The sequence below is a fragment of the Sphaerodactylus townsendi genome, linkage group LG01 (genome assembly GCF_021028975.2).
Source record: "Sphaerodactylus townsendi isolate TG3544 linkage group LG01, MPM_Stown_v2.3, whole genome shotgun sequence".
NCBI classification, from domain to species: Eukaryota; Metazoa; Chordata; class Lepidosauria; order Squamata; family Sphaerodactylidae; genus Sphaerodactylus; species Sphaerodactylus townsendi.
The window spans coordinates 121548259-121565930 of NC_059425.1; the positions used below are offsets into that span (position 1 = coordinate 121548259).

Genomic DNA, 17672 nt, shown 5'->3' on the forward strand with positions numbered 1-17672 from the left:
AGTAGCCCCATCTATTATTAGCTTCCATTGGAAACAATGCGAGATAGGGGCACCCCCTTTTGGGGATACATAACTTTGGACCCCCTAAACCAAACATCTCCAAACCTGGCTGGTATCAGCAAGAAATTATCCTGATGATACCACACAGGTTTCGTGAAGTTTGGTTTAAGGGGTCCAAAGTTATGGACCCTCAAAATGTAGCCCCATCTACTATTAGCTCCCATTGGAAACAGTGGAGGATGGGGGCACCCCCTTTGGGGGTCCATAACTTTGGACCCCCTGAACCAAACTTTACCAAACTTGGGTGGTATCATCAGGAGAGTCTCTTGAAAAATCCCTGAAATTTTGGTGCCACTAGCGACTAGCCTAAAAACTGCGCCCCCTGGCGGCCAGCAAAGTAAAAACCCTAAAAAAATTTTTTAATATACCTGACTCGCGTATAAGTCGAGGGGGGCTTTTTCAGCACAAAAAATGTGCTGAAAAATTCGACTTATATGCGAGTATATACGGTAAGTTAAATGATGTCAAAATTACTTAGAATGATACCACAGATAGTACATACTATACACAGTAGTACCAATTCCATTATTTGACTCGCTGTGACAATAGCATAACTTCAGTTTAGTAACCTTTATTTGGCATTTACAGAATGAATAAAAAATAAGACATAATACAAGGTTAGACTTGGCAAAAACATTAAAAGTTATTTCTGGGCACACAAAATTTTCAAAAGAAATTTAGCTACAGCTTCAGATATCTTAACTTCTGAACTATTAAGCAGATTCATCATTTTTACATTGTCAGAAAAGGTCTCAAACCCAACTGGGAACAGTGCAGCAAAATCAGGCCTTAATACCCTGTTTCCGCAAAAATAAGACTGGGCCTTATATTAATTTTTGCTCCAAAAGATGCATTAGGGCTTATTTTCAGGGGATGTCTTATTTTTTCACATGATTTTGTGCCCCCCACATTACCAGATCAGCTGCGCTGGGGAATCTGTAACAAGGGGTTATTTTTAGAGTAGGGCTTATATTTCAAGATCCTAAAAAAATCCTGAAAAATCATGCTAGGGCTTAGTTTCGGGGTAGGTCTTATTTTTGCGGAAACCAGGTATATCTAGGACAGAAAAGCAAGATGTGATTAAGGGAGTCTATTACTGATGGGTAGAATGAGCAACACAATTCATGCCACAAGATTTTTTAAAAACGACCTTGAAGCAATGGAGAAGGAGAAGAGTTGCATCTTGCTCGTGTCAGAACCCATCTTTGGTTATGAATAAGAAGTTGATCCAAATAAATAGCAGAACAAAAGTTGGGGGAATAATACCAAAATGCAAGGGGGAGCAGGAACTCTGTTCCGTACTCACGAGGAATTAATATTCCAGCTCAAACAATCTGCCTTTTAATTGTTGAAACATTTCTGAAGCAGTAAGCATGAGTAAGGAATCCCATGCAAAACCAGGGATGAAATCTTGGCTTCAATGCAAGACCACCAATCAGAAGCTTGAAGGTTGCGCATTGCAATTGAAGTCAAATTGTGAGTGTCTGAGTGGATGCAAAGGTCCAGCCAAAATTTTAAAGGTTCGCTGCACTCCAGCTTCTAGGAGCCCAGGAATCCCAGGTTTCAGCCTAGGAGTCCATAATTCATCAGTTTACCAGTCCTAAGACATGGGGTGGGAGACTCCGGCTCCAGATGTTCGGAACTACAATTCCCATCCCAGCCCCTACCAGCATGTGGTGGCCACTGGGCGTGGACAGAGGCTGATGGGAATTGTAGTTCCTGAACATCTGGAGAGCCGCAGGTTCCCTACCCCTGGTCTAAGAGATGTTGTCCCCTCTCTGAACAAAGAACAGCATAAGGGACGCATCGAGGGACTCCAAACATTTTGTAAAGGAAACCAGACTGGATACATTCAAGAGACATCTTCCACCATGGATCCATATAGGGACTCCACTTAAGAAGTTCTGAACCACCTTCATATTGAACAATTTCAAAGCTGCCAGGATGAATTTGCCACCATTGTGAAAGAAGGACTTTTGAACAGTAGCTGACAAATTTTTACTGCCCTTCATGGCCTTATCTCTATGTTTAGACCAGCCTGGTTTATGATAGAAAACAATCCCTAAGTATGTAAGGAGTCTGACTTGCTCAAAATTGGCTCCCTGGATAAGCCATCTTGTGGGACTATAAGTTTTGGAGAATACTAAAACCTTAGATTTTGTTGAGTTGATAATTAGCCTGTTGACTGTGCAATAATCATTACATTTGAGTAGTAACTTTTTTAGGCCACTCCTTGAACGAGATAGAAGAACCGCATCATCTGTGTGAAGGAAATTAGGTATAGGGGGACATTTTCCAGAAAAGGGCAACAATAGCATATCTGCAAAGCTCAGGCAGTGCAATCCATGGCAGTTTTGTGGTGGCCGGAGATGGTGCTTCCAAAAGGGTTTCAGGCAGTGTGAGAAGCATGAAAAACTTCAGAAACTTGATTGTTTTGAAACCCCCTATGCAACTCAGTGGGCTGTGCCACACTTTTAAGTCTGCATCAGCCAAAGGGGGTGTTTGTGGGCTGAGAGCCAACAGGAAGACGACTAAAGTTCCTGGAACACCCACCAGCCCCAGCATAGACTCCTATGGTGGAAGAGCACCGTTACAGTGGCAGCTTCTGTATTCAGGCACCACATAGCTGCACAGAGCCCCTCCTGCCAGTGTATTTGCCCCTGGCGCCAGCATATGGACAACTTGTATGGGCGCACCCTTGTGCTATCTCCACAACTCCGTCAGCCCTGCTTCCCAGTTCTGTGGATTGCATTGTTAGATTTGTAGCTATGAACCACTCACAGAAGGCACTCAAGCTCATGGATGTGATTTTGCGAAGATGAGTTGAATGAAGTGGGTGTTTTTACTCTAGAGGAGAAAAGACTGCAGAGCATTATTATATCTTCAAATACCTGAAGGTCTGTCCTATCAACTTGTTCTCTGCTGTTTCAAGTTGTGGGGAGGGAGAGATTAGATCTAAGATTTCAGTTGAACATTCAGAGAAATGTCCTAATGGTTAGACCCATTGAAACAGTTCTTGGGGGCAGGGGATCCCACTTCCTGGAGGTTTTCAAGTAAAGGTCATGCAGTCATCTGTTGAAAATGTGCTAGCTATGATTTCCTACTCTTAATAGGGGATTGAACTTGATGAATTATAACACCTCTCTCAATTCTTGATTCTGCTGAATTATAAGGGCTTTCATTGTAGGTCAAAATAAGAATTGGGAAAAGCCACATGCTTCAGCTTAACACTTCTGTACGCATACTGGATGCTTAGTATGGTACTTTAGTAATAATTCAGTTTAGGGTGGCTTGAAAGTAATAGTTCCATTCTATCAGACTGTAAAATACTGCTGCACTTAGTTACTTGATTGTGTATGGATAGTGAGCTTTAACTCTGAGAGATTGGCTGTGTTTTTAGATGAGAGATGTCATTGGTTTACCACTTGCTTCATGTGCATTAGCTCCCAGACTGTGGCATTCCCATTGAAAAAGGAACTGTGGCAGCAAAAGAACCTAAGATTTAAGACCAAATGGTATTTCATCATGCTCTCTTAAGAATTTATGAGCCAAGCTGGATCAAAACAATGGACACTTGCAATAAGATGTTTGTACCTATCAACGTAAGAACTATAACTGCACCATTTCTCAAAAAAGTGCCAAGATTTGAGTTCTTGAAATACAAATTATAGTGACTAGAAATGTAAGGTTTGTGACAGGCATGTGGTGTGACAGGCCTGGTATAATAATAATGGCTATCATATGCTGTTTATGTAGGATGATAGTATAAACAATAGTTGGTGGTTGTGATACATGTTTTGGAAGTGAGGATGTCGAAGTATAGGATATTGAAATATCTGATGTTGAAGTTCAGGCCCCTTCCGCACATTCAGAATAATGAACTTTCAGTCCACTTTCAAAGCACTTCGCAGATGTGCGGAATAGCAAAATCCACTTGCAAACAATTGTGAAAGTGGATTGAAAATGCATTATTCTGCATGTGTGGAAGGGGCCTCAGAACCTCAAAGCCTGCACTGTTGAAACTAAGTGCTAGGTACAAGGACAGCTACCTAAACAGAATATGTATTCCTAATGTAGATAAGTGATAGTGGAACCACTGGGGAACTGTTTGGAAGACTTCAGCTACATTTAACGCACAAGTGAACTTGCTGTCAAAATAAAGAAGAGATATGTGCTATGGCAGGTATGTTGCTCTATATGTCAGAGACCACTGAATGAAATAAGAGTCACTGAATGAAATAAGAGTCACATTTCATCACCAAACTACTGTGGGTAGAAACAGCTTAATAATAATGTTGTGGAGGCAACAAAGGGTGCGCCAATTCAAATGGTCCATATGCTGGCGCTAGGGGCAAATACGCAATGGAAAACAATCAAACAGCATGAGTGTCAAGAAGCTAGGATTGGGGGTTCAGTAGATGGTGCAGCAGGACTAGTATTATGAACATTAGAAACAATGCAGAAGAGTATCAGACATAATATGCGGGGTTGATCAAAGCTAGTAGTTACTATTTTGTGACATTTTGTTTGGTCCTAGTATGTAATACTTTTTCCCAGAGAGTAATGTGGCTCCCTAAAATTCTTGTCTAATTGCCTAGCTCCTGGTGGCGAACCTATGGCATGGGTGCCAGAGGCGGCACTCAGAGCCCTCTCTGTGGGCACGCGTGCTGTCATCTCCCCCTCTCCCTTCCCCTCTAGCCCTGCCAGAGGCTGCTGCCGGCAGACTCATTGGGAGTCACGCTGCACAGGCTGGCCATGCACAAGGCGCTCTGCTGGCTGGGGCTGAGCTTCGGGGAGGTCCTCTTGAGTTGATCTGATTTGCTGTAAGTACCATCTACCGCCCCACGAGTACCCCCTCTCCCCCACAATGCTTGGGAGACTGGAGGCTGGCACGCTTTTCTTGGCATGTAACTTTTGGGATCAAACTGAAACTTTGGGGGTAGGGTTAAAAAGCGGCAGCCTGGGCACAGTAGTGGGATTCAGACGGCTCGCCCCAATTGGTGTTATCCCCGGATGCAATTTCCTCCAGATACCCCTCTGCTTCATGTGTGTGCAGACATTCACTCTAGACATATGCATTGGTGAGTTTGCAGTTGTAGTGATTTGTTGTAGTGATTTGTTGGGAAATAAAAAAGTCACTGAACGTTGTAGCTGCGACAGTAAAAGAAGCAAGCAAAGGATATTTTAAGTAATATTCTGCCCTTCTTTTAAAGGGCTCAGAATGGTGTTTTAGCTTCATGCTGGTCCTTCATCTGGGCACCTTTTAAGACCAAACTGTTAAACTTCAGCAGTGGAATTGTGGCCTAGTTCTGAAAAACTTAACCTGGTTCTCAAAAAATTAAGGCAATAAACGTGTTTTCTGGATTCTGTACCACTTTAGATTTTATGTGTTGGTCTACATCATTTATTTTCAATACAAAAGCAGTTCCTAGACAAAGAGAACCAGCCTATCAAGGGGAGACAGCTAAGCAGACTAAATTGATTTTTGACTGACCTAGCAAAACATGTCTTGTGTTCTGAATGTCTTTCCTGCGTAGTATTTGCTTTGAAAGAAAGCCAAATGGCCTGGCTTAGAGTAGGATTCATTACATCTGCTCATTATTAATTGTTCTTATGAGTTTGGGGGTGGGGGGGCAGGCAGAGTGGCAATATTGATTTGCGCATACTGTGTCAAGCTATTAAGGCAGAAGAGCAAAAATAAAAGGGAAAGATGGCAGTTTTATGCTGAAGATGGTCCTATGGTTTGATTAGACATCCCTTTAATAACAGCAGTTAGTAAATAGGGGGGAGGTTTGCAATGGAAAAAAACTGTAGAAAATTAAGGTAATTCATACTTTGTTCTTCTGAAAATGTGAACTGTAAATCGGCTCTTCCTTGGGTGTAGTTCCTAAATTGAAATCAGCTGCTGATAACTTCTTGAGCACATTCAATGGTGCTGAAAAATGCTGGCAAGTTGCAATCAACGTATGATGACCCTTTAGGGTTTTTAAGACAATAGACATTCAGAACTGGTTTTCCAATGCCTGGCTCTGCAGCACAACCCTGGACTTCCTTGATGATCCCATCAAATACCAACTCTGCTTAGCATCTAATATCTGATTAGATTGGGCTAGCCTGGGCTATCCAGGTCAGATGACTCAATACCCATGTACTAACAGAAACTTTCATTTAAACTAAATTCTATATACAGGTAGATCTGCGGGGATCCTTTTAGCTTTCTGATTCTTTTGCCATTGTGTGTGGCAAAAAATTGAAACATCATCAGGACAAAGAACAATATGTTAATCTCTTGGTTTTGTCCTTGGTATACTGTTGCTATTTAGTTTGTAATCATTTTATGGTCGGTGTTTGTATGTTTTAGAACGATACCATCATTCCTTTAGGTCATTTACCTGATACATTTTTCATGTTCTTTTCTCATGTAATGTTTGTATTTTTAACAAATTGTTACTGCTAACCTCCGGCTCAGATGGTAAATGAATATAATTTTTAGCAAAATATATAGGTATTATTATAAACCTTTTTAAAATAAACTTTTTTTAAAATAGTAATAAAAATTTAAATGCTTAATTCTGAACTTTCCAGACCAAGCCTTCTTAGAATGTTAATAGAATCCTGTGAATTATAGGGAATTCTTGTAATGTATTCTGGCTAATGAACCATCAGACTTTGTAAATGGGGTATTTTCAATTAAAAGTCTTCAACCTGAAAGAAGAAGAATTTTGCCCATTTAAAAAATAATAATAATAATATAGTTACTGTTATTCAAACTGGATCGAGAGAGAGAGGAATTAGCCTGTGATAGGGTCTGCAGCCAGGTAAACAAGGTATCTTTTGCCCATGTTTGCATGGGTTTTATTCCTGTGCAGTATTCCAAGAGAAAAAGCAAGAGACCAACCAAATGGCATATTTATTTACTACTATTCAGACACACAATTTTGCTGTAAAGGTAGAGCAAAATTGCCTAAGTCCACAAATATAACTACACGTATGTGTGTATTAAGTGGCATTAAGCCACTTATGGCAACCCTATGAACTAAAGACCTCCCAAACGTTCCATCATTAACAACCTTGCTCAGGGCTTGCAAACCAAGGGTCATTGCTACCTTGATTGAATCAATCCATCTCTTATTGTGTCTTCATGTTGGGTCTTCCTCTTTTCTTTCAACCTTTCCTAGAATTATTTTCTTTTCCATTGACAACTGGGACAATATGACATTGTCCAATAAATATCACTAATAATTTTAGTCCCAGCAGAACACACACAATCTGTTTATTTTATGTTATCTTACATTAACTTATTACTAAATAATCCATGAGTCTGAAGTACAAAACTTGATATGTTGAAATTCACTAAAGATAGTGGGGTAGATGCTGTCCTTCTCCTACCACTCAATTCAGCAAATTTTAATAATTCACTCAATTATATATTAAATTATTTACATTCCACCTTTTCTTTCAATTCAAGTTTGATTTTTTCCTCCAGTCTGAGGAGTCTTCTTCCACCTTAAATGGGTCTTCTGTTGGAGGAAAAGCAACTGCAGTTGGAAGAAGTCTATTTAGAGGATGGATTAACCAGAGCAATATCCACCCAAAGAAGTGGTTATACCATCTTCTAAACATGTGGAAGTCTTGGAGCAGAGGTTCAGAAGAAGGAGCTGTAAGATCTCATGTGTTAATATCACAATATTAAACATGAGGCCTGCCAAGATGTATTTAATTCTTTGCAATAACCAAATAGTTTTCTCATGGAGTTTTATTATTATAACATTCATTGTGGTAGCGTGATAATTTCTGTGGCTTTTTCACACCAGCAGGTGCATGTTACATGGCAATTTTTAAATTTTATTTCACAAAATGTATACCTCACCTTTCTGCCTTATAAGGGCCACCCAAGGCAGCTAACAGATTTAAAACACCATAATAAAATCACATGTGAAATACCAATAAAACCAACCCTCCCACATCATTAAAATAATTAAAACCAGAACTAAAGTAGCATCCAAAAACATAAAAACAACAATTAAAACTTTGTGCTGGAATACCAAACTTTGTGAGAGAATGTCAAACAAAACAAAGTCTCCATGTGTTGACAGAAGATGGCAACAGAAGGGGACAGATTAGTCTCCCTGGGACAAAAATTCCACAACTTTGGTGCCATGACTGAGAAGGCTCTCTTCCAGGTTGCCACCTGCCAAATCTCAAAAGGCGAGGACATCCAAACCAGTGCCTTGGAAGATGACCACAGTGGCTGGGTAGGTTCATAAGGGAGTAGAGTAGCTGGTCCTTCAGGTATGTTGGTCCCAAACCTTGCAGAGTTTTAAAGGTTAATACCAGCACCTTGAATTATTTCCAGAAACAGATTGGAAGCCAGTGTAGATAGGATAAGAGTAACCCTAACCCTAACCCTACAACCCACTCCAGTCAACATCCTGCCTGTAATCGTCTGTACCAGTTGAAGTTTTCAAACAGTTCTGAAGAGCAGCCTCACATAGAACACTTTGCAGTAATCTAATCTAGATGCAGCTATTGCATATGCCACAGTGGCCAAATCCTTTATTGTAGGTGGCTAACCAGTTGAAGCTTGTGAAAGGAAGTCCTGGCCACAGCTGCCACCTGTTTATTTAGCTAGCAATAGGCCTGGGTCCAAGAGCACCCCCAGACTATGAACCTGTTCCTTCAAGGGAAGTGCAACTGCACCCAGAATGGGTGATGCTTTGAATCCTGGGTCAGACCTTTCATCTGCCAATAGCACTTCCATCTTTTGAGGACTAAGCTTCAGTATATAGGTATAGAGCAGTGGTGGCGAACCTTTGGCACTCCAGATGTTATGGGCTACAATTCCCATCAGCCCCTGCCAGCATGGCCAATCGGCCTTGCTGGCAGGGGCTGATGGGAATTGTAGTCCATAACATCTAGAGTGCCAAAGGTTCGCCACCATGGGTATAGAGGCACCAGTTCAGGGTTTCTATCGCTTGCCTGGGATAAGCCAGCATGTAAGGCAGAGCTAAATGTCATCTGTGTATTGGTGTCAACCCAGCCCAAATCTCCAGATGATCAGGGATACTAGTTTTGATTTTTAGATGTCTTAGATGTCTCATTTCCAGATTTTCTTGTAATCAGGATGTCTTGGACATTGTGCGTACTGAACTTTTGCTTTATGCAAGGTGAGTACCTGAACAGTTTTAATAATCTGTGTGTAGAATGAGACAGTGCATAACCCTTCATGATAACGTGAGATTGTATGACAGATTGTTTTGATTTAGTGGCTTGCTTGAGCAGTTAAATTACTTTTGTTTGGATATAATGACAAAGAACAGTGAATAGAAAGCAGCGATACCGTCAAGAACTGTTTTTCTCATGGGAATGTCATATCTCTAAAGAATTATAACCTAGATAATCTCGGGAACAACAAGAGCTACTAAAGGCTAGCATTCTCTTGTCCATTGTTCCCCTTATCTCCTTATCGGGTGTGTTCCTCTCATTCAATACTGCAGACAGTTTTACTTGTGTTTGTTTTTTGCTGGCTCCTTTCTGACCACCTCCATTCTAAGGATTGATTGGAGCCACATTAATGCATGCAATAACAATGTTCTCCTAGGTTGATCTTTGTTTGATGTCTAATGGATTTTATTCTTCAATAGCATGATGTCGTTGTCTGAGTAACTTTTGGCTCTGTCGCTTTTCCTCTGTAAAATGTTGATTGTCTTACACCCCTAGCTCAAGGGAAAAAAACACGATTGCTTATATGCTTACAACTAAGGTATTCATTTCACATTAAAATGTTTTATGTTTTTTTGCAATGGATGATTTTAGTTCATTATTGCTGACCTTCATTCATTCTTCATTTATACCTTTAAGGTGTGGGGAGGCCAGTGTGAGTAGTCCTCAGCAGGAATTTGTTTGCTCATTTTTTATTGCTGATAATTTAAACATGAGATTTCAAAATATAACCTTTTGTTTCTATAGCAACCTAACATAGGCTGTTCCAGGACTATCCTTTTCCTTCACAGCTGGCATTTTGTGTTCATATTAAGCTGAGTTTCAAGAGTATGGAGTGTTTTAACTAGGTGTTAACTGGGCCAGAGGTGTTGGCATAATATGTGAGTGTATCCTGGATTTTAAGCCAGTGATAGATAATTCATGTGAAGAATTTCTGACTGCTTTCGTTTTCCCTTGAAGGAAATGCTAACTTCCAAAGCAGGAGGTAAATTTTTGAGATGCCCGTGGATTTTTAAAATTTGTGTTTTCCCCTTTATTTAGCTTATTAGAAGTCCTTGTTGGAAACCTTCTTGTTGTTTTTGAGTTACAACAATTGTGTTTTTCTGTGAAATAATAGCGACATGATTTCTGATTTCAGCTGTGGCCATATTGTCTATATATACACTTTTAGCTGCCTGTTGCCTGTTTCATAAAATAATGACGCATCCCACACATTTGCTTTTATTTCACATGAGGGAAAGATTCCTTCCAGTTCTTCTAGAAGAAACAGCTACTATGTTTAACAAATAAATAAAGCTTGTACATTGTGCTGCTGAGTTGCTGACAGAGCCGAAAGATTCTGTGAACTAACTAACTAACCTTTGATATGACAGTGAACTAGTTTTGAGAAGATAAGTCCTCAAACAGAGGTCTGCTGTGTCATAGCGCTAGACGACTTAGGTGCCAGAGCCTGGAGTCAGTATACTTTGCTAATATACAGTGATAGTATGTTTATCCTCAGAATGCCTTCTCTAGTGCATGCATAGCAAATGATTGTGTTACTTGGAAGGGAAAAAGGACAGCAAGGTAGACTGTTGCAGACTGGTGATTGGGAATGAAACAATGAGAATTATTCTAATAATACTGAAATAATAATAAAAGTGAAGAAGATATTAATCTCTGTTTTAGGCAATTTGATAAAGGAGGTGCGATCAAATGACAGATACAGAATGAAAGGGGCCAGATTCTGTAACTCAGCCATAGGCTTATTATGCCAGTTAGTACATCTCTGCATGCTGTTCACATTCTCTTATGTCCAAAACCTTTCTCACTGTTTGTACTGCTAGATTACACAATTATATTTTGTACGTTTGATGCTATTCAGAATGTATTTTTCTTTCAAAATTTGTCTTTCTTGCCTCGCATTTTTGTAGTTGCTAACTGTGCCTGAACAAACAATATACCAGTGCTAGATAAATAATGTACTAGACTGGACTATTGCTATGCATTCTACTTGGGACTGCCTTGAAGAGGGCTTAGAGGCTGCAGCTAGTGCTGAATGCAAGTGGCAAGTCTGCTGGTCAGGAGCAGTTTCTGGAATCATTTGAACTCCCCCCTCTTACTGCAATTACAGTAGCTTCCAATCTGCTCTGAAGCCAAAATCAATGCATTGGTTTTGACTTTTAAATCCTTACACAGCTGGGGACTGCATATCTGAAGGTCTCATTTCACCCATATATTCTTACCTGGGCATTAAAATCACAGGGAAAGTCCTCTAAACTATGCCACTGGCCAAAGGAACTCATCTGGTGGGTACATAAGAAAGGACTTTTTCCACGACAGCCCCACAGTTATGAAACAGCCTTTCTGGGGAGGTGGACATGACCCTCTCCTTCAATCTTTAAGAGGGATTTGAGATAATAGAAGCCTACCAGGAGTTTTAAATTATTGATTTAAGTATTTTCTGTGTTATTATTTTCATTCTAAGTCACCTTAAGTTCCTGTGAAGTAGAAAGCTGACTAATAAATGTTTTAAATACATAAATAAAATACAATGCTGAAGGCATATATGGATGGCAAACTCTGTTGAGGGATTGAAGGAAAAGCCATGAAAGATATCTGGAGTTTCTTGTAAAAAATTGCAGGCAGGTTCAAAAAAGACAGTTCAAGTTCTTAAATCCATCAGTTGTATGGACAAACTGAACTGAGGACACATGTTTTTAATTTAATGCTAGTAACTGTAGCTCTTGAAATGTTCATCTGGAAATGCCTGCAATAACTTTCTGTCACATAATATTCAAAAGGTAAGCAGTTACATTTCACTTGTTTTTATTAGGCTACGATGATGGTTTTGAAAATAGGCTTTTGCAGCTGGTGTGAGTCCAAGGGTTTAGAATAGTGAGTTCATAATATATTAATTAATTAAAATTGCAATATTTATATGCCTGCCTTTCTCCTGAGCATCTCAGGACCCAATGACAGGTAATAACAATATAAAAGCAATTTGATAAAAGCCAGGAGGGTAGGAACCTGTCTGATTCATTGGGGGAGGATTCACCAGAGACATGGAGCAATCACTGAAAAGGCTTGAGCCTGTACTGTTACTAAATGTGCCTTAAATGAAGGTCCTAGCAGTAACATTTCCTGAAAAGAACAAAGCTGCCGTGTAGAAATATGTGGAGAGAGGTGGTCCTTTAACTACATCACCTTGAATTGGGTCCAGAAAGTAACCGGTAGCTGGTGAAGGAACCTGGAGGAACATGGTCCCACTGGCATGTCCCAGATAAGAAATAAGCTGCTGCACTTTGTGCCAGTTACAGTTTCCAGATTGTCTTCAACAGCAGCCCTATGTAGAGCATGTTACAAAGTTACCCAAGAAAGGTCAAATCAGGCATCATAAGAACATAAGAACAAGCCAGCTGGATCAGACCAGAGTCCATCTAGTCCAGCTCTCTGCTACTCGCAGTGCCCCACCAGGTGCCTTTGGGAGCTCACAGGCAGGATGTGAATGCAATGGCCTTCTGCGGCTGTTGCTCCCAATCACCTGATCTGTTAAGGTATTTGCAATCTCAGATCAAGGAGGATCAAGATTGGTAGCCATAAATCGACTTCTCCTCCATAAAGCTGTCCAAGCCACTTTTAAAGCTATCCAGGTTAGTGGCCATCACCACCTCCTGTGGCAGCATATTCCAAACACCAATCACACGTTGCGTGAAGAAGTGTTTCCTTTTATTAGTTTTAATTCTTCCCCCCAGCATTTTCAATGTATGCCCCCTGGTTCTAGTATTGTGAGAAAGAGAGAAAAATTTCTCTCTGTCAACATTTTCTACCCCATGCATAATTTTATAGACTTCAATCATATCCCCCCTCAGCCGCCTCCTCTCCAAACTAAAGAGTCCCAAACGCTGCAGTTTCTCCTCATAGGGAAGGTGCTCCAGTCCCTCAATCATCCTTGTTGCCCTTCTCTGCACTTTTTCTATCTCCTCAATATCCTTTTTGAGATGCGGCGACCAGAACTGGACACAGTACTCCAAGTGCGGTCGCACCACTGTTTTATATAAGGGCATGACAATCTTTGCAGTTTTATTATCAATTCCTTTTCTAATGATCCCCAGCATAGAGTTTGCCTTTTTTTACAGCTGCCATGCATTGAGTTGACATTCCCATGGAACTATCAACTAAGACACCTAAATCCCTTTCCTGGTCTGTGACTGATAGCACTGACCCCTGTAGCGTGTATGTGAAGTTTGGATTTTTTGCCCCTATGTGCATCACTTTACATTTTGCTACATTGAACTGCATTTGCCATTTCTGAGCCCACTCACCTAATTTATCAAGGTCCGCTTGGAGCTCTTCGCAATCCTTTGTGGTTCTCACCACCCTACATAATTTGGTATCATCTGCAAACTTGGCCACCACGCTACCCACCCCTACTTCCAGGTCATTTATGAATAGGTTAAAGAGCACTGGTCCCAAAACGGATCCTTGGGGGACACCACTCGACATCTCTCCATTGTGAGAACTTCCCATTTACACCCACTTTCGTTGTTTCCTGTTTCTCAACCAGTTTTAATCCATAGGAGGACTCCCCTCTTATTCCTTCATTGCTGAGTTTTCTCAACAGTCTCTGGTGAGGAACTTTGTCAAAAGCCTTTTGGAAATCCAAGTAGACAATGTCCACCGGTTCACCCCTGTCCACATGCCTGTTTACACCTTCAAAGTACTCTAGTAAGTTTGTAAGACAGGATTTGCCTCTGCAAAAGCCATGCTGACTCTTTCTCAGCAGGTCTTGCTTTTCTACATGTTTAATAATTTTATCTTTAATGATAGATTCTACTAATTTACCAGGAACAGATGTCAAACTGACTGGCCTGTAATTTCCCGGGCCCCCCCTAGATCCTTTCTTAAAGATTGGTGTGACATTGGCCATCTTCCAGTCTTCAGGGATGGAGCCTGATTTCAGGGATAAGTTGCATATTAAAGTGAGAAGATCAGCAATTTCATGCTTGAGCTCTAAGAACTCTTGGGTGAATGCAGTCTGGGCCAGGGGATTTGGTAACATTTAGTTTATCAATGGCTGCCATAACTTCTTCCTTGTCTACCACTATCTTCGCTAGTTCCTCGGATTCGCCTCCTAAGAAGCTTGGTTCAGGTGCAGGAATTTTCCTCACCTCCTCTTGGGTGAAGACAGATGCAAAGAATTCATTCAGCTTCTCTGCAATCTCAGCAGACAGTGAGCCAGCTTCTTAACTAGATGTACCTTGATAAAAACATTTTTCACTTATGGACACCTGTTTCTCAACCAGGTGACCAGGATCCAACACTGATGTAACTGAATTATTTGCAGTGTTTTTCAGGAAGTATCATCATCGAAACGTACTGGTGTATAATTCTTTCTGTTTCTTAATATATCATGAAGTAAATCTGAAACATTCCTATCTATATATCTAAAGTGAACTCTGGTCCCCATCTGTGGATATCTAAATCTGTGGATCAGGGCCATATAGAAACGAAACAGGTTTTTCTAACCCCTGCCCCTACTTGCAGAAAAATCTGAAATAAAAAAAAAATACTGAGGTGGGGGTTAATTCCCCCTAGCATAAATCAGTGTCGTTCCAAGGCGACCACTTGGAGCTTCAGTGAAGCTGTGGCAATTATTGATCAATTAAACATTGTATTTCTTGTTTTTCAGAAACCAGCAAACATTCTGGTAATGGGAGAAGGACCTGAAAGAGGAAGAGTCAAAATAGGTATATGCAGTGATTAGAAATGTTATTATTATTAAGAGTATCTGCTTCTACTAGCATTTAGGAATAATTTCAGGATCTAAGTATGGAAGAGAAAGTGGGTAAGCTTTACTGTACCCAGGCCTGCAAGCCCATTACTATTATATTTATGTAATTGCAGAAATGTCCCATAACAATTTTATTTATGAGATGGAATCTTGCATATGTTAAATGCACATGTTATAAGTTTGCATCAAACCCGGAGAAATGATGCTGTATAACATGAGACCTGTCAAAGGCTTTCACGGCAGGAATCGCTGGGATGCTGTGTGGTTTCCGGGCTGTATGGCCATGTTCTAGGAGCATTCTCTCCTGACGTTTTACCTGCATCTGTGGCTGGCATCTTCAGAGGATCTGATAGTAGGAAACAAAAGCAAGTGGAGTATATATACCTGTGAGTAAAGGTCAATAGGTGAGGGCATCTGAATAGGAGTGGCCTGGCAAGTGAGTAACAATGAAGTGTGGCAAGTGAGTAACAATGGAGATAGCAAGGTCAATAGGTGAGGGCACCTGAATAGCTCCACATATCACAGACAATAAACAATCATTGGGAACAAAGGCCAGACTACTTCTATTCCCAGAATGGGAGCAACTGGCTTTAGGGCGAGGGAGCTCGTACAGTCTAAAATGCTAACAAACAAAAGTAACTAGCATGGACCCCCATTCTATGAGACTAAACCAGCACACAAATATCAGTGTTCCATTGTAAGCTACACAATAAATACACCACACACAAAGCTCCTTAGAGTTAGGGTGAAATACAGATGTATTAAATAAAAGTCTTTTTCATGTTGCTCAGCTCACAAGCAACAAAACTCATTCTTAAAAATAATAAGAATGTGTTTATCTTGGCAAGAGCAGTGTATTTATTAATGACTAAACGCCTTCAGGTAACAACAAGATTAGGACACACCTAACTTTGGCAAATTGATTGGTTGAAAAACTGATTTTTTTTCCTGTGCCCTACTTGCATACAACTGTTTTTTCTAGGGTGGCAAACTTTCCATTTTTCGTACTACTTGTTGCATGATCTGTCATACCACTGTAAATCTGCAAGTTGTCACAGAATTCCTTATCAGTATCAAGAGAATTACTCCCAAGGCTCATCCTAGGTGTGACCTTACCGATATCACAGACCAAATAAAATATGAATTCAGGCAATAATGTCAGTTAAATTTCTAGAAGCCATTATTTCTTTTGACCTAGTGGTAGGTCAATTTGTTACAATTTGAATATTTTAAATATATATCTCATGATAGTATAACTTTAATTTGTTTTAATCTAGATCAGAATACTGCAGAAGTCTTTGTGGTGTGAAGAACAAACATGGGATGAACCAATAGCAAACTCTGCTACTCTATCATTCAGACATAATGACAAATCATACTTTTTTCATTTATGATAGAGCCTGGGAGATTCTGAGGGTTTTGCACTCCTGTTCTTTTTTTTATGTTGCTATCTGGTTTAAGACATCTAGTTTTGTTGTGTATTATAGCTTGTTGTCAGATCTGAACCACAATTTACAGTTGTTTTGTTCCTACGAACTGAATTAAGTCAGATTTTGGAATCCTGATAAGTAGACAAAAAAGCAAATGAGAGTTAATGTTCAGACGAACAAGAAAAAGCAGTTTGTTACCAGAGCCGCAGCTTTTCATTAATTGGCCCCATGCAAAAGTGGAGGGAGCATGTGAGCAGAGAATTCACCAGACTTATTTTTGTTGTGACAGACTATAAATTGTGGTTACATCTGATTCATGTGAGAGTCCCTTTCACTGCTTTTTAAAGATAACCTGGAGCTCAACAATTTCAGCCTAAGTTCAAGTCTCCTACAGTATTATAGCAGATCCCAAAGAATTGTCCATCAGTATGCCTAATTTAAGATGCTTTATGGGAATGGAAATTAGCACTGAGCAAGACTAGAAATCTCTGAATAAGGAAAAGTTCGATGGAGAGAACAGAATGTAGTCTGTGTGGTAATAAAATGTTCCCAACCATTCTAGTAGCCAGATGTAAGTCTAGTCTACCTATATTATCTTCTTGAAGTTGGCTGTAAAAACTCCGCCCAAAACAGAAAGGGACCAAGTAGGGAAAACTGAAGGTCAAAGCAAAATTTATGAGGATGTTCTAGAACGGGATCCAGTGAAGTAGAGGGTAATGTGTGGAGCCCATAACAAGTCACTGAGTCAACTTATCCTGAGTCAGTAGGGATAAGGGAGGTGGCAGTTTTATTGACATTCATATACGTTTGTTATACTTTTTTTCAGCTGATATGGGCTTTGCAAGGTTATTCAATTCTCCTCTGAAGCCACTGGCAGATCTGGATCCAGTTGTGGTAACATTTTGGTACAGAGCCCCAGAACTGTTACTTGGCGCAAGGCACTATACAAAGGCCATTGGTAAGTACTGGTTAGGTTATAAGGCTTACCTGCTTAGTTCCTATAGTAATAATTGTTCCAATAGTACTTCAGAATGTAAGAAAATAGTACTTCAGAATGTAAGAAAATGATAGAAAGTTCAATAATGACCCTACAGAAAAATGAAGAGGTACAATGGTTAGCAACAGCCCAGGTGATAATTGGAAGGACTGATAGGTGGAAGGACCAAGTGGCAAATAACAGAAAGGAG

At 40.2% G+C, this 17672-nt stretch overlaps 1 protein-coding gene across 1 annotated transcript in view; it reads left to right on the forward strand.

The window, feature by feature from the left end:
• The window catches only part of CDK19 (cyclin dependent kinase 19), a 69075-nt gene that overhangs the window by 33572 nt on the left and 17831 nt on the right, over nucleotides 1-17672 (forward strand). Inside the window, exons 5-6 of the mRNA XM_048505728.1 lie at nucleotides 14954-15011; nucleotides 17312-17443. Coding sequence (XP_048361685.1) covers nucleotides 14954-15011; nucleotides 17312-17443 — 190 coding nt within the window. The remainder of the gene's footprint in view (nucleotides 1-14953; nucleotides 15012-17311; nucleotides 17444-17672) is intronic.